Raw genomic sequence first — 25,046 nt, 5'->3', positions numbered from 1 at the left:
TTTACTTTTTAAAGAATAGATTTTTCCAGGCTGGGGTTATAGCTCAGTGATAGAGCACTTGCTTATCAAGTGTGAGGCACTGGGTTCAATCCTCAGCATCACGTAAAAATAAATAAATAAAATAAAGACATTGTGTTCACCTACAATAACAACAAAAAAGAAAAGATAAAATTATATGAAAGCATGAACCATACCCATCAGGATAAACTACAGGAACAGTTAATCTATCCAAAAGCGATTTCCCAACTGCTTCAATTTCATCAAATTGCTCCTCATCATTAATAGCTTCAGGCTCTTCCGGACAGTCTTGTAAAATCTGCAACAAACAAAAGGGCAACCTCAATCAAGAGACAAAAAAAGGAAATCAAGTTCATGCAAATGAAGTAAGTGGAAAAGGTGGTTTTTGTTTTATTTGTAGCATCTTCATGTACATCACTGTTCAAAGCTGAATTATTACTAGTAAAAGTGGCTCAAGAAATTCTAATAAAAATTGAAATACATAATCCCTACTAATAATATATAATTAGAGTACAAAATGGTCTATGGTGATTTGCAAGAAAAAATAAGTAGACTACTATTTGGAAAATAAGTTTGACCTGTGCTTAAGAAGCATTTTCTCACTCAATAGGCAACCATTTCTTAAAAACTTTTACTGTATGTTTATTTAGCATCTTGGTATGTGAATGAATGATACAATCTGTCCTTAGGAAGCTCATAGACTTCAGAAATTAAATATAAATTTTTTGGAGGGGTGGGTACCAGGGATTGAACTCGGGGGCACTCAGCCACTGAGTCACATCTCCAGCCCTATTTTGTATTTTATTTAGAGACAGGGTCTCATTGAGTTGCTTAGTGTCTCACTTTTGCTGAGGCTGGCTTTGAATCCATGATCCTTCTGTCTCAGCCTCCTGAGCCACTGGGATTACAGGTGTGTGCCACTAAATAAGAATTTGAAACAACATATATTTAGAGCACAAACATGTAATTGATGAGAAGAGATAGGCAGGCACTTTAGTAATTCATCTGCTGAATTTACTACTTATCACTCAAATTTAGGAAGCTTTACCACCCTTGAAGACATTGCTATTCTTTTTTTCCTCCTCTGAGTTACACCATTTAAATTTAATTACAAGAAAAAAAAAATACAAACTTTTGGGGGAGAGAGAAGAAAACAAAGATGGCTTAACTCTTGCAACAACTGTTCTGTTCTACAGACCAGGCTGCCACTTAGGCATCACAACTTAGGTTTTCCCGGTGTGGATTAAGGAAATTTAACTTGGACATCTAAGACAAGGTAGTTAGTATATGCAGACAAATGTCAATAATGGAATTCATACAAAATTTAACAAATAGATTAATCAGATAATTACATTATTAGAATTAACACATTTTTAAACATATGCAGGGTATCTTAAATTATATTTAACATCCCTATAGATAAACTTTCAATGTTAAGAAATCAGAATAAAGTTAACTACAAAGCAAAGCTCCTCTTCAGAATGGAAATGTAAGGCTGGGTACAATATGTAAGAAAAAGGTTCTATTAAAAATCTGCCCATCCCAAGTAAATGTGCACAAATGAAACTATAAATTTTACTGTTGGTTTCTGGAATTCAATGAATAATAAATTAGGGAATGAAGTATAGAGATAACATATGGAAAAAGGTTTTTTTTCTTCTTTTAATTCCTATTCTCATTATTTTAGTTGAACAGTCTATACCTTAAGTTATAAAATCACAAAGTGACTTTTTAAAAATTTGTGACAATTAGCCAGATGTGGTGGTGCAGGCCAATTATCCCAGCAACTCAGAAGGTTGAGACAAGAGGCAAGAGGACTACAGTTGGACACCAGCCTCGGCAACTTGGCAAGATCCCGTTTCAAAATAAAATTTTTTAAAAAGGCAAAAGGCTGGGGATGTAGCTTAGTGGCAAAGTGCCCTGGGCTGAATAACCAGTTTAAAAAAAAAAAAAGTGACAATTAGTACTTGTTGTCAAAGCCAAGTTTCCTTTCCTGGCATAAAGAAAGAGACTGATGTAATGACACTCTAGAGAACAGAGCACCTGTGGACATCAGCTCGGAGAGGAGAGGAGCAGAGCAAAGTGAGGAGAGGAGCAGAGCAAAGTGAGGTTCTGGGATTCTCCAACCATAGTCCTCCAACACTCGAGTGGATTAAGGAAATTTAATTTGGACATATAAGACCATGTATTTTATATAAACCGATGTTAATAATGAAACTCATACAATTTTTTAACCAATAGATTATTGTGAACATTACATTATTAATACATACATTTTAAACATATACAATAAATAATTGAATAAATTGACATTACATTTCAAAAGGGGCAAACCTTTTCAGCATTTGAGTGAAATGCAATGGCCATTTCCAACCTATGTACTCTCTCTTCGGATGCTATCGTAAACTGTTTCCACACCCTGTTCAATCGAGGAAGTGTGTCCCCAGAAGACCGAGAAGTGCATCGTAAAGACTGGCACAACACAACTGTGGCCTGCAGCAACTGTCTACCATAATCATAAGTACTCTAAAAAAAAAGAAACATAGAATTATAATAAAAGAATTCTGAAGAGGAGGGGGAAGGTTTTGGGAGACTGGATGCAATTAAGTAAGACCACTGGAAATTAATGCTGAATGAATCTAGTGTCACTTATTACTATAAATGATCTACATGCATAAGTAATGAAGGGGAAGTAATATTTTTAGTTTCTTCTTTTTTTTTAAGGTTTCCCCCCATCTCTGCTAAATTCCACTGGCAAAATTCCACAGCTCATTAATTACCAAAACAAGTGAGTGAAACCAGTCTCACGATAGTCCACATAGGAAGTCCTACCTATTACAATGTGAATGAAATCAATAGGGAAAATACATTAAGATACTTTTCAGCACAAAAGCAACTTTGTATTATTGTGCTAACATAAGTCAAATACAAAAAGTGGGGTTTCTAATTTAATGCTATTAATATACATTTCATGTTAGCTTCTATGAATGAATAATTGGATTGTCTTAAAAATACCATAACATGTAACATATATCAGAGGGAGCATACAGAACCTGTGTTTGTGGCAATTTAAACCCTCTCAAGTTTATGCAGGCTAGTTTTGATGCACCAGCTGACATTTTCTTAATTCTGTGATATTTCTGGAATAACAAAACTAACCTTCTTGGACTTGGAGGGTTAAGTTACATTATAATCATGCAGAAAGCTATTCAAACACTGAGCTTGTAGAAAAGGAAGATAACCAGTTCTGCACCTGTGCAACATCAACAAATTTTCTATGCTTTTCCAGTAAAACTTTCGTTTCCTGAGCATCATCACCCAATCTGATGTGGGTCTTAAGTAGAGCATCCAGAAGTTCACTTAGCCATTCAACCGCCTAAATAAAAATACAAAACAGTGAAGCTGAATTCATAATTCTTTACTACTTACATCAAAACATCACATATACAAAAATTGCTATACTATGGTTGGTTAGTCCATTAATTATAACGATTTTTCAATGGCTCATTTGATCCAATGCTCCCCAGATTCTTCTCCTACTCTCAAATGTTCTTAAACTCTGAAGGCAAAGCCTACTACAGAAGCACTCTTAAAATACTCATCACATAATAGAATATCATGCATTTCTGTAGAACAGACTTACTAGGATCTCATTACAGATGCATGTCACTGTTAAAAATCATAAATTCTTCTACATCAAGATGAAAGAATGTTCTAATACTAACTTCATAAAAATATCAAACTGTCTAGCATTGGAAGTTCTCCTGTGGGTTAGAAAGCAATGTGCTACAATTGCCTTTATTCTGGAATGTAACTAACAAACTACTAGTCAATAATAATGTTAATAAATAATTCCAATCTCTAACACAATAGAGGATTTCATCAAGAGGATAAGCCAAATGAAATCAGTAAGCTAGTTAGAAGAACCAAATTTTATTCTTCCAGGATAAGCTAGATTTGATTAAGAATTTACTTTCTTAGGAACATAAGAAGTATACTTTTGTTCACAGTTAGATGAAACTGTTCTTCTAAGAAGCGATAGCCATATAATGCGGCCATCTGGTCCTTACCTGAGCAGCATCTTCTTCACATTTAAACAGCTGCACCATCTGAAGCATCTTTAACCTTCGCACATCTACCATATCTTCACATCTAATAAATCCAAACATACATTTAGTCTATTGTTTTGGTTTCCACGATAACATCATCAACTGGCACATGTGTTTTATAATATACTAAAATATTTAGTCCTACACTATGGAAACTGCATGTGTTGCTTTGTAAGAAGTTTAAGGATATCTATTCTATATCTATGTTACATCAAAACCTCAAAATACCTGAAAGACAAACCCTTTTGAGGATAGCATAGATTCTGTAAAATATTGAAGCAAAGTATAAATGCAATAGTAACTACAACCCAAACAAACTGCCACTAACAATTAGCATCAAACAAGCTTCATTGATAAAAATATGAAGTTTCTCAGGGCTGGGGTTATAGCTCAGCTGTAAAGCACTTGCCTCACACATGTGAGGCCCTGGGTTCGATCCTCAGCACCACACAAAAATAAATAAAATAAAGATATTGTGTCCATCTTTAAAAAAATCTTTGAAAAAAATGTGAAGTTTCTCAACCACTAGCTTTAGGGATAATGTTCCAAGGAAAATTTTTTAAATTAATACTTTTCACTGAATTATACTAGATGGAATAATATTTAAAACTGAATTCCTTTTTAAACTCTCCATTTACATTCTTAAAGGGGGGAAAAGAACTCCATTGATGTTTGGGTGGAAGGAACACAATTCAGAGCATTTTCTAATCTCTCTGCAGTGTGCTTGGATAATATATGGCTGAAACGATAAAAGTATCTTGATCTCTCTCAACTCTGACCAATTTCTTTCACTCCCATGCAACTCATGTGCTGCAGAGGATAAGGGGGACTCCTATTGCAGTCCCAAATATCAACAAGAAGTTACCCAACAGGCACTGGGCTCTCTTACAGTTGATGTCCTTAAAGAAGCTTAATAATAACAAAGAATGGTCCTTCCAGAGTTATCACAGGCTATTAGGGAGATAGTATCATAAAAGTCATAGCATAACATTAAGATGCAACTTGTGTAAAGTAATTCTATAAGGTATTAAAGAGAAGTGATGATAATTATTTTTAAAATCTGAAACTTATCATCAAGAAGATAAGCCAAATGAACTTAATGAAAGACATGATAAAGATATCAAAATATATATTCAAGAGTTGTACCAGGTTATAGGGAAAATGAAACATTTTCTCTGCTATTAAAATAGTTCCAACTTGGAAGAAGCATGGAGATTCCTCAGAAAACTTGGACTGGAACCATCATTTGACCCAGTTATCCCAGTCCTCAGCATGTACTCAAAGGACTTAAAATCAGCATACTATAGTGACATGGCCAAATCAATGCTTATAGCACCTCAATTCACAATAGCTAAACTATGGAACAAACCTAGGTGCCCTCTGACAGATGACTGGAGAAAGAAAACGTGGTATATATCCATATGGAATATTATTCAGCCATAAAGAAGAATGACATTATGGCACTTGCTGTTTATGGATGAAATTGGAGACTATCATGCTAAGTGAAAGAAGCCAATCCCCAAAATCAGAGGCTGAATGTTCTCTCTGATATGCAGATGATACTCATAATGAGGGCGGGTGTGTGTGAAGGTCTAAATTGGATAGGGCAGAGTGAGAATAAGGGGAGGGGGGATGGGAAAGACAGTAGAATGAATCAGACATAACTTTCATATGTTCATATGTGAACACACAACCTAGTGTAACTCTACATCATGTATGACCACAAAAATGGGAAGTTATCTCCATGTATATATGATATGTTGAAAGACTTTCTACTGTTATGTATAACTAAAAAAAAATTTTAAAAAAAATTTTAAAAAGATAGTTCCAATTTTGGAGATGAACTTTATACAATGTGGCAAATGATATAATGGAGTCACAAAAAAGGTTTAATTGGAGTAAGTGACTCACCTGCCTTAGAAATCCTAAGACTTCCTAAGATAAGTCTATCTGAGTCTTGGAAGATAAGTAGGAATCTGCTAGATAGAAAATGAGAAAAGCAATACTCTCGGTGATGGATGAAACAACGTGATGTTCTCAAGGAAACTGAAAACCACCACCCAATTTAGTGGGAAAGTTAGAAAAGCATGAGACTCTGCAGAAGTGGATAAGAAAAGGTCTCCAGCCATTCCAATAAGACTGTACTTCATCTGAAAAAAGAGAAAGTCCCAGAAGGAGGTTTAACACCATTCTTGTACTCCATGCGGATTACTCCAGCATACCAGACTGAAGAAGAGCAAGACCAGAGGCACTTGACATCTAAAATCTTGAACAAAAAATCGTGGGATTCAGCAACAACAGCACTTGAATATTTGACTAGAAATAAGGAATGAGGAAGATGAAGGACTTTAGGATAAATTCCAAGTTTTGTAGCTGACAGTAATTGTACCCTGAATAAGAAATTAAAAGCTAGGAGCAAGTTTTGGAGGAAAATGTTTCTCGAATTGGGTGTCAACATACTTTATATACAAACAGAATTGTGAAAAATTGTGGTATATTTGTGTAATAAGAATTGTAATAAAAAAACCCAACAAAGTACAGGTATAAAGGCATGAACTGGCGTAAACATACTCTTTATACAAAGATATGAAAAACTGTACTCTATATGTGTAATAAGAATTGTTATGCATTCCATAGTCGTGTATTTAAAAAAATAAAATCAATGAAACTAAAAAAAAAAAATAGAAAATGATTCTAATCTGAAGATAACAGGCTTGGAGGAGCACACAGAGCATCTCACTGGAGACATGGAGCAGGTGACCAGAACTGAGTCTGGAGCACAGGAGAGGGCTTGGAAAGCGCTACAACTATCCAACCACATCATATTTTTAAAAATCATTAAAGTAGTGAGATTTGCAGAGAGAGCAAATAAGAAGAGAATTTGGCCTCAGAACAAGCCCTGGAAGCAGTGTTTAGTTACAGAACAAGAAATCTGAGAAGAAAATTAACAAGAAACAGCGCCAGGAGGAGGACCATGGTTTCAGGAAGACACAGCTGTCAGGGAGTCTCCAAGAGAACCCATAAGTCAGCTGTGTCCAGTGCCATTCATAATCAAGCAGACCGGACTAAAACATACTCTGGATTTTGAACAAGATCAGTGTTTATCACATATGGTCTTGTTGGTAACACCAATGAGAACAAAAGGAGTGAAGTGGTGAGGTCAGAAGTCAGGCTCAAGAGGATAAAAAGTAAGGTGGAGTTAGTAAGGAATGCAGTTTAGACCTGCAAACAACTTAGCTGTGAGGAAGAGCTTAATGCCAGAAGACAAACGGATGAAAGGAAGATGGACCTCTTCATTCAGTCATACCAGGAACGTACTTCATTATATTCCAACAGGAGACAGTTGAGCATTTAAGTGAGGGGCAGGACTCAGAATAGAGAAAGGGAGTTAATGAAGACGGCAAATCAGAACCTAAAAGGCAGGATCCTTTCTCAGAGGATGGCTCTCCCTTTGTGAGGAGGAATCTGCAGAAGGAATTCCAGCCTCGTGACTGTCTACTTTTGTAGGGGAGAGTTTCTGTGAGGTTCTGTTGATGACTTCAACATTTCTAAGTGTATAAGTTTTGATACAACCATGCTAGGTTATGTACGCTTGCCTATGTGATTCTGATCTTTCACTTTGCAATGGCTGTTGCAAATTAAGTTTTCAAAGAATCCCTTGAATTCCTAGTCCTATATCAAAGTGAGCATCAACATTAGTCCACTGTGTCTAATCCCTGTACAGCAAACATGAGCACAAACAAGTGTGACATTTTATAAGAAACAGACATGAAGAGTTAGATCAATACATATGGCAGATTTAACAGCAACTCTAAACTAAAACGGAAATGTAAGTTTCTCCAAAAAGATTTTCTTATAGCAAAGAAAAGCAGAGTCCTAGGGTACAGAATGTTAAGCACTTTAGTATAACTCAGAATTTCACTATTAAGTAAAAGAGGAAAAGATACCTGGTAATTGAACAAATTGTCATTAATTTGTTAGTACAATTATATATAATAACTATTATATTCATCAAAAGCCTATTACGTGCCTACTATATAACAGGTAAGAACCTTTAGTTTGTATGTAAAATATAAACTATACAATTTTTCATTTTGGTTAGTATGTTGTCTTGGTAAAATTAACATTAACAGTCAAACTTTGCCTTTGTTTCCTAAGCTGCATGTCTTCCATCACTCCTTGTATGTGGTCCACGTTTTCTTTATTTTCAATGGTTACATCCTTTCCATAGGCCCAGGACGCCTGATTGGAGATCTGATCCAGCAGACCTTGACCTTTTTCACGCAAACCTTGCAATCCCACATCTAAAATAAAAGTTATTAGATTTAATCTCTTAACTAAGGTGTTTTTCCCTCCCTCAAATAAATCCTCTCAGCAGATACTGCACTTGGAATCCAAGCATAAAATCTTTATATATTAAACCACATTGGGATGGAGTCCTCCAAACATCTCAAGGAATAAAATCCTTTTAAACGGAGAGCTCTCAAACCAAATTCTCCCTAAAGGGAATGTTTAAAATACAAATCTCCATAGATAATAATTTCTTTTAAAAACTGAAAGCAGGAAGAAAGTATGTTAATTTCTATTTTGAGAAATAAATTTTACTATTTTTTTCCTGTTTCATGTGTTCCTATTTTTAGGACAACAATGTAAATATTTTGTTTAAAAACAGTGTAAAATTTGTGAGATTTCAAGACACTCACATGGTGTATTATCAGTGTAAAGGGATGCCAAACGCTGTAAAGTCAAGTCCAACTTACACACCACAGGAGCAACATTAGGATATATTTACAATACTCCAAGTCAGACATGTGTTGAGAAATTCTCTTCTTTTTTTTAAGGAAAAGTATGACTTAAGGAAACTACTGATATTTTAAAATAAATTTCATTTGGTGTATTGAATATATACTATGCATGCCATCTGTTAAACCAACAATTAGGCTACAAGCAAATAAAATGTCAATACAAAAAATGTTTTTCTGAAACCAATTCCATGAAGCTGTTTTCCACAATTAATTAATCTGATTTGATCACATGTTACCACTTTCTACACCTGCTTCCTCTGCTCCTTCCCTCAATGGACAGTCCCTTCCCATTTTCACATCTTGGCCTAGGAAAGTTCACTGCATTTCTTACTGTGGAAATGTTTAAAAGGTCCTGATAACAAAAGTAACAGAGCTTTCATTAAGAGCTAGCTTAATGAAATGGGACCACTCCCTCCTTAGAAACTAGGTAACACTGACCATATTCCCAGGCAGAGAAACAAATGCACAGAACCAAACCAACTATTTTTTTCACAAGGTTAGGATATAGCAACAACAAAAATCATTGCATAAAACACAGTTCGGGGCATACAGAGTTTACCACAGAACACTTCACAACTAATTACAGTTTATGCATGCACTACAAATAACTTCACTGTTCCTAGGATATGCAAGATATAGCACCTGTAGTAAACAAAAAGGCCAAAGGCCCAATGAAGGGAGGAGTGCCTAATCACAATGAAAAGTAAAAATTTTTAGCAAAAATTAGACTCACTCAAGGGAATAAAACCCCTTTAATACTACTTTTTCCTGTGTTCCCTGCAAATAATAATTAGTTCAGTATAAGCTGACTTAATTGTGTAACCATGATAATGATATTTTTTTAAAAAGAACTCTTATGTTTCAGCATTTTTAAAATCTGCTTACCAACACTTTTCAGCTTCTCTTCAAGCAGTTTTAAAGTTTGCTGAATCGATGCTCCATCAGCTGGTGCTACATCTACGCACAACATCCCTAATAAGCCATCCAACTGCTGAGACAACTAAAGCAGAGGGACACCAAAGAGACAACCCTGATGTAATCAGCATCTAAAGTGTTTAATGATGAATGAGGTTTATCTAATGAGGTTATCACAATTACACTTGAAAACATTATGCTGTTAAAAGACAAGAACAAATAATCAGAGTACATGTTATCTAGAAGATGGAACACACAGATGCATGCACCAGAAAGACAAAGGAGAACATCCAGGTCACCAGAGTGCAAAAAAACTATTGACACTTCCATTTCCATCTATGTTAAAAAGCATACATTTTGAAGAACAGTCAAAATGAAATATATCTACTAGTTTAAAATACTTTAGTTAGACAATCAAAGGTTTAACTGCATGCAGAATGACTTAAAATCATTTGTTAAATCAGAAAATTTTATCACGTTACCCCCACCAGTAAATTACATTATTGTTCAAGGAAAATAATTAGAGGAGACATGCAAACCTGCAAAAATTATGTGTGGATTGTTTAGATTATCTGAGGAAAAGAGAAGCGATCAGAGTAGACACTTACATCTTGTGCAACACCATGAAATTCAAGAGCTGCTTGCAAGAGATTTTGCCTGAATTCCAGCTGACTGGCCTGCCGATAACAAACATCACTAAGTTGTTGCTGTAGTGACTTTAGTTCCACAAGATCTTCCTCATCCCCAGCATTCAAGAGTGCGGCAATTTGCTGATTAAGCTCCACATATACTGCAAACCATTCCTGTAATAGAGACATCACAAAGTATATTAAGGATCAAATTAGCTCCCGGAGGACACATTTTATCATTTCTCCAGACAAACTAAGTAACATACACGTGAACACTTTTATAAAGCAACACTGTTTAAGTAGAGAATGTAAAATCCCTATCCTTCCCCACATCCTTCCATCATGATCCCTGGAGCTCACTGCCTGCCAACAGTAGTCTCCTGTGTCCTCAGTCTGGCTTCTAGATGTTCCCTTCCTTCATATGCTCTAAAACCTGTTCACCCTCACAGTGCACAGTTACCTCTGCAGCCCCCTAAACTGGTTGCTATCTTTATTTCCACACCAACATACACAAGCCCAGAAGTAGGCTGACTCATTACTATTTCAAACCATATTTTTTCCCCCTCTTGTCTGGAAAACCTGTGAAATGCAGGATGCTGGATTACGCCCTTCCAGCTTTTCCTGTGGTATCCCCTCAGCCCCCTGGGGGTTCCTCTCTGCATTCCTCTCTGCGCCAGCCTTCTTGGTGATGGCCTCCATGTACAACGCACCAACACCCTGAGCCCAGCTCCTCGACTGCCTCCCTCACTTCCAGTTATCGCATCCTTACCCCACCTCGGCTACCTACTCCACTGGCCCTAAAAACCTGTCATCACGTACTGCTTACTATGTAACTCTAAACCCTCACTTTTGTGAATTCCATTCTCTCACCAGATACTGACTCCAATGCCCCTCTTTTAGCTACAACCCCAAGGGTCCACTGATCTATTGTCCTCAACATGTCTGACACTGCAGCACTCGGCAGCCTCTCACCCTTGGTCAGAAACTACAACCACCTCCCGGCATACAACCCTGGCCCACCACACCTGCCCTCCTTCCTTCCAACACATTCACCTACTGAAACCTCAAACCTGGCTTCTCTGCCTACTGTGTGCCTGTACCAGAGTGGCTGAACACAGCTAGGTAAAAACCACCACAGACATGCCCTGCATATCAACCGTCAACGATGGACCACACATGTGATGGTGGTTCTGTAAGACTACACAGCCTGGTGACATCATAGTTGTCCTACCTCAAACAGAGGTTCAGTAATCCTTGCAGGTTTCTCTGAGCAATTCACTTTCCCATTCTCGTGATTTTTTTTTTTTTTTTTTTTTTTCACTCCTTAAGTCTCCAACTCCCTTTTACCTCTTTACTCTAGAAGAACTTCTTAATTCTCTGGATGCAATTAAAAGAGAACAGTCTCATCTTCCCACAAACAAATCTACAATCTTCCCTCCTATAGCCCTGTGGTCTGCCTCCCCACTCTACAGGGGCCCTGCTCCTGAGGCCAACACTCCTCCAGAGCATGATACCCTCTCTTCTGCTGCCTGTGCACAACTCTGCTCTTGCAACTATCATCTCTTTCTCTCTGATCAATTCTTCTGCTTCAACTGATTATTTCCATCAGCACAAAAGCAAACTGTAACACCTATCCTGAACAAAATACACACTTTAGGATCTATACATTTTAAAATTCTGTACATTAAACCTCAAAAAAAACAACAAAAAAAAACTTTCCTTAAAAGATAATATTCTTTGTTTCATTCCTCATCCTTTTAAAATTCATTCTAAGTCAGGATTTAGTATTTCCCACTCTTCTAAAATTAATCTTGTCAAGTTACCAAAAAATTCCCAGAGCATGAACCTCGGGAGCCCAACACTTCCTACCACTTCTGCCACCTCCATTCCAAGAGCTCCAGTCTTCCATTTACGCTGCTTGTCCCCACTCCCTATCCTCCACCAGATAGACGGTGATCTTTTCAAAACATGAAATCAATTTTTGTCTCAAAAACCTCTCCACTGATCTCATGTAACATTTAAAATAATTTTTAACAAGCACCTCTGATAATTCTTGACCATTAACGTTTAAGAACCACCACTGTGGAGCTGATTTTTGTCCTGGTTTGAAATCTTAAAATACATGTGAGTTCTAGCAATGTGACCAGGGATATAAATACAATATAAAGACTAATATGTCTCAATAAATTAATGCCTAGAATTGGAGTTACTGATGTTACTGATTGAGTATGTCATAAATAAATGACAAACTCCATACCTCTGTAGGACTGAGGGTGGGGGGTCTGGCTTACATATATGTATATGTTTAAAATTAGTCAAAATGTTTCTTCCTAAAAATAGAATGTATATAACCTTAGGTAAACAGCTGCATTCAATTTACTATGGCCATTCTTGTACTCTGTTCATACACATTAACTGTGTTGAAATTTATTAATTTATAGCAAAATAAAAAGTCAACACCAAGATTTGGGGTTTGGATTAAGATGATAAGTAAGAGGCTGGGGATGTGGCCCAAGCGGTAGCGCACTCGCCTGGCATGCATGGGCGCTGGGTTCGATCCTCAGCACCACATAAAAATAAAATAAAGATGTTGTGTCCACTGAAAACTAAAATATAAATATTAAAAAATTCTCTCTCTGTCTCTCTCTTTAAAAAAAAAAAAAAAAAAAAGATGATAAGTAGGGAAAGCATTTGAATGTTAGAACATGAACAGCCAGGACTGACACTATGATTGTGGTTGAGCCAGTGTCAATACATAGTTGGTGAAATGATCATTTGCACTTTGCACATTAAACCAAGAACAGGAATCCCAGTCTGGGAGGAAAGAAATACTGCCAACCCAGGCTATGTTATACACTTAGAATGTATACTGAGGACAAAGAGGTCTTGATGTGTCAAGTAAACCTGCTCCATTCGCATCTATTAGGCTCCACACACCAGCATGGGGCCCTTTGGAGGCAGAAGTCAGCACTGTGGGAAGGTGGGACAGTGATAGAATGCAGAGGCAGCTTCAGAAATGCATGTTTCTACACTCTCCTGCTATGCATTTTTTTTGTGTGTGTGTGCCAGGGATTGAACTCAGGGGCACTCGACCACTGAGACACATCCCCAGCCCTATTTTGTATTTTATTTAGAGACAGGTTCTCACTGAGTTGCTTAGTACCTAGCTATTGCTGAGGCTGGCTTTGAACTTGTGATCCTTCTGTCTCAGCCTCTGAGATTACAGGCGTGTGCCACAGCACCGGCATGTGCTCTTCCTAACACACTCCTACCCTACCCAAAGGTAAAAGTACATTTACCATTGTAGTCAAATATTTTGAGATTTATAAACAGAGTCTACAATCACTTCTATTCACTTTGATATTTTTTGTAGGGTTGTATTCAAAAACCAAGCAAACTTCTAATTCATGGTCCTTCACAAATAACTACAAATCAGGAGGATTTTCATTTATCTATATTAGTGCTGAATATCCTAATAAATTTGAGTTGATAGCTTTATTCTGCATTACATTTTCATGTGGAATGGAAAACATAATACTTGACATGGTACTTCAATACAAAATGGTCTATTAAAGTTTTCCAAACTCTACCCTTGTTAACTATCAATACTAGAAATTTCCTAAGATCTGAACAATTCCAGTAAATACTTGAAGCTGTTGTTTTACTAATAGAGAAAAGAAGTATTAGAATATCTTAAACATCATATACTAACATATTCATCCAGCACCAACCAACCTAGTCTTTTTTTTTTTTAATTTACATATGACAGTGGAATGCATTACAATTCTAAGGTGACAATGAATGCAGTGCCACCTACTGGCTAAAACAATGCAATTATCTTTTCTTAAACCTTTTAAAGAATGGAAAAAATTTTAAATCTATTCAAAAGTGGAAAGAATAGCATAATGAAGCCCCATGTGCAATCTAGCTTCAATAATTACCCACTTGTGGTCAATCCTGTTTCAACTATATTCCAATTCAATATGTCCCCACCCTCCAATTTTCCAATATCCCAAATATCACACGATTTAAGGAAACAAAATCCACAATAAATCAAGAGTATATTTTTTCCTCTGGGGTCCAGATCTATGAATACAGATGTCAAAATATGTGCATGGGGCTGGGGTTGTGGCTCAGTGGTAGAGTTCTCGTCCAACAAATGTGAGGCCCTGGGCCCGATCCTTACCATCACATAAAAATAAACAAATAAAATAAGTGTATTGTGTCCAATTACAACGAAAAAATAAATATTTAAAAAAATGTGTATGTGTGTCCTCAAATAGCAAGAGAATATACATACATACATACATTGTATCTTAAGCATATCCATGCAATTTAGTAGCTTTCCCTAAGAGAGAGACAGAGTGAAGGGATCCTACCTAGATATCAGGATGTCTATGTTTTTAACCTAGTCTAGCAACTTATTGATTTAAAAAAAAAGTCTGTTTCTTCATCTATAAAATAAGAAAGGAATATTTTAATTTATAAGGTCCTTTCCAATATAAAAGTTCTGTATATCTTTTCCACATTATAAGTAAGCTTAAGCACATGAAAAGAGATACCCATATGTAATTTATTTTTTAAGCTGATTTTAAAGATTCATATAAAAAGTATATATAAACAAACATTTAAACACAGGGGTCTCTATGTATGTCAATGGTAATTTCACCTATACAACATACAATATAAAATGTAATTCCAATACTTTTTGTGAATTTATACATGATATATGTAGAATCCAATTTCTAACTATAACTCTCTTGGTATCTTTTAAAAATAATATATATATATATATATATATATATATATATATATATATATATACACACACACACACACACACACACACACACACATACATACACCCTATCTTTGGGCTCCTCAAGTATCATGTATCCTTACTAAGAGGACTTTCAGAACACATGGTGACTAAATTCTCTTAAATAAAATCTGATATTCTATGGAAATACTGCTTTCAAAAATTTACAGGGAAACAAATTATAGAAACCATCTATACTACAGTAACATGTTCCATCCAGAATAATCAAATAAATCATAATCCATGTAAAAAATATTAACAGTGTAACAGTATTTTAAAAGCCTATGAGAGGGCTGGCGCTGTAGCTCAGTGGTAGAGCACTTGCCTAGTATATGTGAGGCACTGAGTTCAATCCTCAGCACCACCTAAGAATAAATAAAGGATTATGTCCATACAATAAAAAGTACTTTTTTAAAAGGAGAGAGAGAGAGAGAAAGAATTTTTTAATATTTATTTTTCAGCGGACACAACATCTTTGTTTGTATGTGGTGCTGAGGATAGAACCCGGGCCGCACGCATGCCAGGCGAGCGCACTACCACTTGAGCCACATCCCCAGCCCCCCAAAAAATATTTTTTAAAGTACAAGATAATTAAAAGATCATAACTTCAGGAACAGGGTTTATAAATTAAATATAAATTATTCTAATTTTTTTACCATAAAATGAAGAACCATATTGGAACCTATGAAATGGATAAACTATATGGGATTTAATTTTTTTTCTATTTTTTTTAGTTATAAATGAACACAATACCTTTATTTTATTTATTTATTTTATGTGGTGCTGAGGATCAAACTCAGTGCCTCACATGGGCTAGGGGGCTAGGGAAGTGTTCTACCACTGAGTCACCACCCCAGTCCCAGGATTTCTTTTTTCAAGTCTCTTACAAGTACTAATTAGAAATGTTAGACTACCTATGTACTATCTTTATATGATTTCCAAATCTTTGATAGCTCTTTCTATATATTATTGTCTCAGCTAGACTACAACTCCTTTAGGCTATGTTATGTAGATTATTGACTAGTGCCACTGACATTTAAGCCTGACTGGGGGAGGAAAAAGAAAAAAAAAAACCTAATTGGAGAAAGATTACTAAAAAAGCAATATGAGGAAAGTAAACAGAATGTATCTCCTTAAAAATAAAATGATTATTAGATATCATTAAAATATAGCTCTAATAAAGATGAGATTTACTCAAATTTATTCACAAACAATATTATTTATTCTTTAACCATACTTAGTTAAAATATATATTTCTTAACTGTTCAACTTTTATTACCACTTCAAGTAGAGGAATTGATGGGTAAAGAAACACACTGTGAAAATATAATGTTCCAATGACCCTTCAAACTCACCTGTTCCAGAGTTTAACACTATTACTGATCAATTTTTGAAGATGGATAGACCAAGGAGATAGAATTTAATGGATCAAATTTTATATTTCCAATTTTGTATTCAATCTATTTAAAATTACCATAAAAAGTAATATGGCTTCAGGGAGGGGGGATGAACTAGCTTATCTACAAACTATATGACTGCTTTCTCCACATACAGAACTAACTATAACAAGCATGAGCTTAATAAACATCTGTTTCTTCCACATAGCAAGTTGTTGCATTTTAAATTATCTTGAACAATTTTATCTATAATCTGAATAAGGACTGATTTATTTCCCAATCCATACCTGTGATCTGTCTAATTATCCCCTTCACAATTACAAATGTGACCCCTAAATGCACAGAGAATGAAAGATACTCTGCCTCCTCTGTACTCCCTCTCCATCAGCTGTGTGTAACGCTGCAGTCCTGGTGGTATTCCCAGCATTTACTTGTACAGCATGCTCCCAATGAAGTAGGGAAGGGCCTTCCTCTAGGATTTTAAGAACAGACTTTTCTATTGAAGGGACTAGTGATGAAGGCTCTATTTTTGTAGTCTTTTTATTTTCCATCACTATAGCTCTTAAAATTTCATCTACACTGTGTTAGAGAAGTAACAATATAATGAAACTGCATTGCAGGTAAAACCTAAACCAACCTTCAAATTAACATACACTAAGTGGTCAAAATGAAAACTTATAACCTCTAAGGATTCAATAAACTGTATTCTAGGCCCCTATACAAAGTTAACAGCAGCTTAGCACTTAGTACCACCTATGCTAATTATGCACAAGAATAACTGCACTGTAACTTGCAGAGGAAAAAGCCTCTCACACTGTGCTGGCTCTCAATCTCTTCATGCTTCTGCTGTAGGGCCTGGGAAGCCCTAATAGAGTCACCAATCCCCCACTGGGCTCTCAGTTGTTCCGATCCAGGTCCTTCCAGCCAGTTCACAACCTGTAAATGAAAGTTGAGATGAAATTTTAGAATAATCAAAGGCTTTTCAAATTTTCAGTCTAACTGCTTTTCTCTCCCCCAAATTCCTTAAGTATTTTAAACTGAAATTCTTTAAGTTCTACTACATAAGTAACAAACATTTCTTTCGGAATTACACAGTTATAATATGACATTTCCAAAATTTACACTTTGAAAGATGCACACTGTAGCCTTAGGCTTTCAGTTATCTGATCATTTGTCTAGCTAAAAAGAAATCTGGAATGGTTCTATAAAAGAGGATTAAAAGTTAACTTATGATAAGACAATCAGAAAACTACAGAATTTAGAGTTGAAAGGGAAATCAGAAATGACATTGGTCAAGGTTATCTAACACTTAAGAAAATTGAGTTTCAGGGAGACTAAATGACTTCCCCAAGGTAACATAACCCATTACTAAAAAAAATAGGACTAAAACCTGTGTGATCCGGTCTAATGTTCTTCCCTAAGCACTGAAAAAAAAAAAAAAAATTGGATGAACTAACAAAGCTAAAATACTACTTTCTCACTTTGAAAAGAAAATTTAAAAACTAACTACAGAATTATATTATAATACCTTTCAGATGCTTTCTTAGGATCAACTAAACATTCAGACCCATAAGAAATCCCACCAGCTCCAGCCCACCCAGGATAGAGGGGAAGGCGTACAGCTATAGTTGATCCTGGTGGCACTTTAGGAGTTCCTCTTCTCCCAAGTCCCTTTTCTGTCCACATGGGAGAGACACAGGAGTCACTCCACCATGAAAAGTTCACATCTCTCAGGGCCACACCCATTATGAGTGTCAACTGAATTCATGGATGTCCCCAGTTCTGCCTTCCATCAAATAGTATAGTTCTCCCAGTTCCAGAACTGGGGTAATTTTTACTATAAGCAATACTGCCTGATAACATAGTTGACATTTCAATTTTTATCAGGTTCTCAGGAGAGCAAAGCTAGACAGTTAGGCAAAGAACAAATACTCAGCAGATAGAGTGAAAGTTTTGTTAAGTCTTCACACACAATCATGCCATGAAGGAATTTTAACCAAAGAAAACACTACTGCCAAAATTTACCTGTTGCTACATTAGAATAAGAAATTCAAAATTATATGTAATGTTTAGATTTATGCCTTAAATCTAAACTTATGATAGCTCCCAAGGAGTGAAGGCAACTTACTATGAGGGTCTGCATGGACAGGCTTGCCTTAGAACTGTGTCAACACAGCCAGCAGCCCCACAGTGCACTCTATCATATCACCAGCTTTACATTGTCTTGTTTTTAAACCTAACAGTACACACATCTTTATTTTTTATAATTATATAAAAGGACATCATAAAAAACAATCATGTGTATTTTCTTCTATTAATTTTTCACAGTTTTCATATACTACTCCAGATTGGGTTGCTATAGTCAGTTCTCAGAGTGTAAGTTCTATCCTGTATTTTTTGCTTATCATTAAACTATCATATTCTAATGAGTTTCCAAGTGGCTACCATTATTACAATTTTCAGTGATTTCAAGAGTCTCTTTTTTAAGAATATCAACCTATTTGCTTGTCTGCCTGCCTCTCTCCCATCTAATCAACCAGCCAGCCAGCCACTCAACCAACCAATATTAGGCTCTAAGTAATATGGTACCTTAAATAACCATTATATCTACTACATTCTTATTGTTGGACATTTAAAGTGTTTCCACTCTACATCAATTCTAAGCAATGTGATTAAAAAAATAGATAGCAATTACATATGGTATTTTCTCTAATTCTGTATCATTTTCCTATGACAGGTTTCTGATACAGAACTTCTTGCATCCATTGATAACAAAATAATAATAATAAAAAAAAAAACTCAAAAACAAGAGAGTCAAAGGATAGAACTGTTGACTCACTGGAATAGCCCTAAGTAATGGAACTTTCTCTTGGTTAAACTATATTTTCAGAGTGCTAAATTCATAGGCAAGCTATCCTCAGATGCTCTTTAGAATGCAAAGATTGGTTTGTCCTTCAACATCTCCATTTTTTTCTTTTTTAACCTTTCGTATGCACTGTCTTCAGAAGGGCATGGTACTAACATCCTGTGTCTCTCTATTAGCCTGTCATATCTCTCTTTCACAAAAGAGACAGATGAATAGTTTGGTATTAGAGAGGCACTACACATGAATCTAAATGCTGAATTCTGGCTCTGCTCCCACTAGTCAAAAAACTTTTGTTCCTCACCTTATAGATGATGTTAGTGACGCCCACCTTACAGGGTTATACCAGTCATTGTATGTAAGATGCTCAGCGCAGTAGACACTAATAGCTGCCAGCCTCTGCTTTTCCCAGGTTTTCTGTAGCCTAGCTTCTTGTTTTTCTCACATCTGCATTTTCCAGTCAGACCCCTGGGTTCTCAAGGAAGTCCCTGAACTAACTATGGTATCCAACACTTTAAAATATGGAAATAAAAAAAGAGTAAGCTTTAAGGAAGCTTACATCAACATTTTTAAACAATTTTCCATTTTCCTTTCGATCATAAGTTATTTCTCATTTATTTCTACATGTTTGAGCATGGATATGGACACACTGAGATAAAATGAGATGAAGTGAATTTAGGTATTTTAAATAATTATTTCACTAGAAATATCTAAATTCTAAAAGTAATGAAGGTATTTAAGATTTTTAACTCATTAGTAATAAATTATTAACACCAAACATGTAAACTTTGATTTTAGAATACTCTAGAAACTAAAAAAAGCAAGTTAATATAATTTGGGGAAAAAAAATATATTACAGAAAAAAAAGATGGTACGGATTGAATGTGTTGGAAACTTAGTCCCCAATGAAATGGTGTTGAGAGGCAGGAACTTGAAGGGGTGGTTAGGTCACAAAGGTTCTGTCCTTATGAATGGATTCATGTCATTATCCTGAGAGTAGGTGTGTTACAGGGCCAAGTGTGGCTGGCTGGCTCCTGCACATGTGTTCTTTTTCTTTTTCATCCCACACTCACGCTCTGCTGCCTTTATACCTCCTACAGTAGGATGATGCATCAAAAAGACCCTGCCAGAAGCAACTCTCAACCTTGGACTTTCCAGCCTTCAGAAGGGTGAGAAATAAATCTGTTCTTTATAATGATTTAGTTTCAGGTATTGTTATAGCAGTGCAAAAAGGACTCAAGACAGAATGAAAGTTCGAAGAAACATGAACTTAAAAGTAAATTTTAAGTATACTTAACAAAGACATCTTGGCACAAAAACCCTGTTACATAGTCAAGTACCCATATAGTTTTAATGTATGCAGAAAATAATTTCCCTTAGTATGCTCCATCAGTAATGTAGACCCAGTAAATGGGTGACTATTTCTAATAAAAATAATGCAAATTGAGGTGGATGCCCCAGTAAACAAGTTTATTTAAACGCGTTAATGATGGTAGCTTGCCAAACAACTATTACAAAAAACTTAATTTCAATCACAACATCTTGCTCAATCTGAATATTAATTTACTGTAAAAAACAGTTCTGTATCCAATCCATAACAATGTGACCCCTGGAATGGTTATATTTATATGCAAAGTATAACCTTGGAGATGTGTTCTTAAAATCTACCATGACAAATATTTGCACAGGCCAAAAATGTGACTATCCACTATTCTTTCATGGCCAGGCTGATTTCTAAAGAGTGCATGAGAAAATATCTGGAAGTATGTAAGGTCAAACCAGCCAAAAGGATATGTCAAGCAAATGTTAAGGATTTGTCCCACAAAAAGGGCATGGAGTCTGAGAACACAGCCTCTAGCTACAGACTTATGCAACTCAGAGTGTATCTAATTTTGCATCTACAGTTCCTCTCTACACAGAAGAAAAGCACATGAATGATTCTAGAAATAACATTTGCAGTGGTGGTGGTAATTACTGCCATAATAAATAATGGGACTAACAATAGCACATTTCAGTGAAGTAGCATTGCCTTCCAGCCAAAAGCATGTAAAATATAATTTTTAACTGCCACAGCAGCAGCAGTATGAAAAACTCTTGCATACTACATGAAGTCTGATGCTGCCACTTTGAACTGTGGAGAATAAGTACTGATAACTATCACGTTACTACTTAACACCTAGTTTATCAGAGTTATGGATTCCTCTTGAATAATGTTTTTAGCGATAAGCTACTGAACAAAGAAATCTGAAGTAATTCAATTTTTATGAATTTAACATAAATAAAGATATTCAATTTAATAGTGACCTTTATATAAACAAAGAATTTTACATTTTTCCCAAATGTGCAAGTCAGGAGATGGTATAGCTCATACCATGTGATCAGCATATCATCAATTATATAGTTAAATTTAAGTAACCATTTTGGCCAGGGCGGGGGGGAATCTTTCCTTAATTTGACATCTATGAAAACAAGAATGTAGGAAAACACTGCATGGTGACCACTATTGTTCCAATTGATTGACTGGTGCAGCCAATATGGAAAGCAGTATGGAGATTCCTTAGAAATCTGGGAATGGAACCACCATTTGACCCAGCAATTCCTCTTCTGGGACTATACCCAAAGGACCTAAAAACAGCATACTACAGGGACACAGCCACATCAATGTTTATAGCAGCACAATTCACAATAAGCTGAACTGTGGAGCCAACCTAGATGTCCTTCAGTGGATGAATGGATTAAAAAAATGTGGCATTTATACACAATGGAATATTACTCAGCACTAAAAAAGAACAAAATCATGGCATTTGCAGGTAAATGGATGGCATTGGAGAAGATTATGCTAAGTGAAGTTAGCCAATCCCAAAAAAACAAATGCCGAATGTTTTCTCTGATATAAGGGGGGTGACTCAAAGTGGGGTAGGGAGGGAGAGCATGGGAGGAAGATTATTTCTAGGTAGGGAAGAGGGGTGGGAGGGAGAGGGAGGGGGAAGGGGAACAGCAAGGATGGTGGGATGTGATGGTCATCATTATACAAATTACATGTATGAAGATTTGAATTTGGTGTCAACATACCTCATATACAGAGATATGAAAAATTGTGGTACATATGTATATTAAGAATTATAATACAAAAAAAGAGTACATGTATAATGGCATAATTTGGTGTGAACAGACTTTATATAAAGAGTCACAAAAAAATTGTGCTGTATATGGGTAATAATCATTCCACTATTGTCATGTATTTAAAAAATAAATTTAAAAAAATAAAAAGAAATTCATTCTTTAACAGAAGTTTAACTTGTTTAAACAATAATCTTGTTACCATTATTACTATTATCATAAATATCACCATCATCATTTCCCTTCTCCAATTTCTTTATCCAATTGAGCTGGCCCATCATTTCAAAAATGTGCTTGCTAACACATTAACTCCTGTGTCCCTGACTTTCTGTCATGGCCATTTGTTCCACTCTACCAAAGCACAAATGCTGGATGAGTCCTATCACCTGTGTTCTCTGCCTATAGCAATGTCTAGAATAAATGTCCAGCAGTAAACACTTCATAAAGACTATCTTTTTTAAATCCCACAACAGTCTTATTAAATAGCTATTATAGTCAATGATGATATTGTTGTTATTCTCTGTTGACTAAAGAGAAAACTAGGGCATGGAACATTCTTCCCAAGGTGAAGGTGCTTAAAAGTAGAAGAGGATAGACCCAGTAACATGGATTCGAAATCTGAGTTTTATACCATTATGCTATTTTTCTTTGTAGTTTTCAAAGATAATCTCAAACTAATTAGCCAAAGTTTACTTGAATTAATAGGAACCATTATTTAATTTACAAATGAGAACACAGAAAAAGTTGCATAAATTAAAGTATCCCCAGAAATCAAGTTTATATGTGGTTATCCATGGTCTCAAGCCTTAATTTTTGCCTAGAATTCAACATTTTCATGATCCTTCCTTCCTTTCAACTGTTTTTTCCTATGACATCCTGATACTCTAGCTCAGAGGTCGGCAAACTGTAGCCTGCAGGCCAATTCTGGCCCACCACCTGTTTTTGTACATAAAGTTTTATTGGGGAAAGGCCCTGTACCTTCATTTACACAATACTATGTCTATTCTTGCACAATGATGACAGAGCTAAGTGGCTGTAACTACAACAAAGACTGTCTGGTCACAAAGCCTAAATCTTAGTCCCTTTACAGAAAAAGTCCACTAACAACTGCAGTAAATATCGAGAGTAGAAACTACTTCAATAGAAATAAAAACAGCTACTATTAATTGAATATTGGGTTCTTCCCCAAACACTAGACTTTTAAAAGAGCTGTTATTATCCCTATTTCAATTAGTGAAAGAAGGAAAAGAAGAAGGGGGTAAAGAAAGTAGACAGGTAGAGCAAGTCTTAGGTATGGGATGGAGATTACCTTTCTGACCATGTTGTATGGTGAGAAGGCCATCAATCTCCTCTGTGCCAATTGCTTCCCTTTTTCCTAGCAAGGCTTAGGATTTCAAGCAGCTGTTTACTCATGCTATTGTTCATCCTCCACAGAATGCAAATCTTTTTTTTTAGTTGTCAATGGACCTTTATTTATTTACATGGTGCTGAGAATTGAACCTAGTGCCTCACACATGCTAAGCAAGTGCTCTACCACTGAGCTACAACCCCAGCCCAAAATGCCAGTTTTTCAAAGCCATCATTGCAGAGTGAAATCTTGGAGACAAGCTTAAGTTTTGTTACTCCCACTAAGTCTTCCCAGATTGCCCAAAGCCAGAGAAATAATCCCTTCTATAAATGCCCATGGCATGGCACTTCGGTCATGTCCTGCAACATTTCACATTTTTGCCCCTTAAACATTAACAGCAAAAACCAAGTCTACCTTCATGTCCTGTATAATGTCTAACACTATCCCCTCTATTTAACAAGCACTTAATAAATATTTACCTAGTGAATTGAGATAAAAAACTGGGACATTTCTAATTTGCATTTTTGAATATTTAAAGATTTTATTTTCTTAATTACAAAACAGACAAAAATCCAATGTAATCAAAAGAACATAAATGTCTTTCCTTAGTATTGACTTTGAGCATTCCTGCCTATATTTCTTATACAACTCAATTTTAAAGGGAACTAAAATTTCTTAAGAAATAAATACATTTAATATTTTCTGTATAAAACAATACATTTAATATTAGAATTACTTACATTACATTTATTTTTTCTAAGAATAAAAAACTCATAATTATCAAATTAACAGAAAAGTTATTGGAAATTGAAAATAAATCAGGGGACTGGGCCTGGGGCTGTAGCTCAATGGCATAGCACTTGCCTAGCATATATGAGGCATTGGGTTTGATCCTCAATACTACATAAAAATAAACAAAATAAAGGCATTCTGTCCATCCATCTACAACTACAAAAAAAGAAAAAAAATTTTTTAAGAGAATATGAGTATACAAATATCCATTTAAAAAAGAAGAAGAAGAAG

The 25,046-nt window shown here is 35.7% G+C and overlaps 1 protein-coding gene across 1 annotated transcript in view; it reads right to left on the bottom strand.

Moving 5' to 3' along the window:
* Sestd1 (SEC14 and spectrin domain containing 1) overlaps positions 1-25,046 on the bottom strand; it is a 119,077-nt gene that overhangs the window by 3,712 nt on the left and 90,319 nt on the right. The window contains exons 10-17 of the mRNA XM_076866005.1: positions 17,506-17,628; positions 10,456-10,650; positions 9,818-9,932; positions 8,272-8,431; positions 4,089-4,170; positions 3,272-3,394; positions 2,353-2,544; positions 195-316 (exon numbers count right to left, since the gene is read on the bottom strand). Coding sequence (XP_076722120.1) covers positions 195-316; positions 2,353-2,544; positions 3,272-3,394; positions 4,089-4,170; positions 8,272-8,431; positions 9,818-9,932; positions 10,456-10,650; positions 17,506-17,628 — 1,112 coding nt within the window. The remainder of the gene's footprint in view (positions 1-194; positions 317-2,352; positions 2,545-3,271; positions 3,395-4,088; positions 4,171-8,271; positions 8,432-9,817; positions 9,933-10,455; positions 10,651-17,505; positions 17,629-25,046) is intronic.

The sequence above is a fragment of the Callospermophilus lateralis genome, chromosome 9 (assembly GCF_048772815.1).
Source record: "Callospermophilus lateralis isolate mCalLat2 chromosome 9, mCalLat2.hap1, whole genome shotgun sequence".
NCBI lineage: Eukaryota > Metazoa > Chordata > Mammalia > Rodentia > Sciuridae > Callospermophilus > Callospermophilus lateralis.
This window is presented reverse-complemented; position numbering and strand designations above follow the sequence as displayed.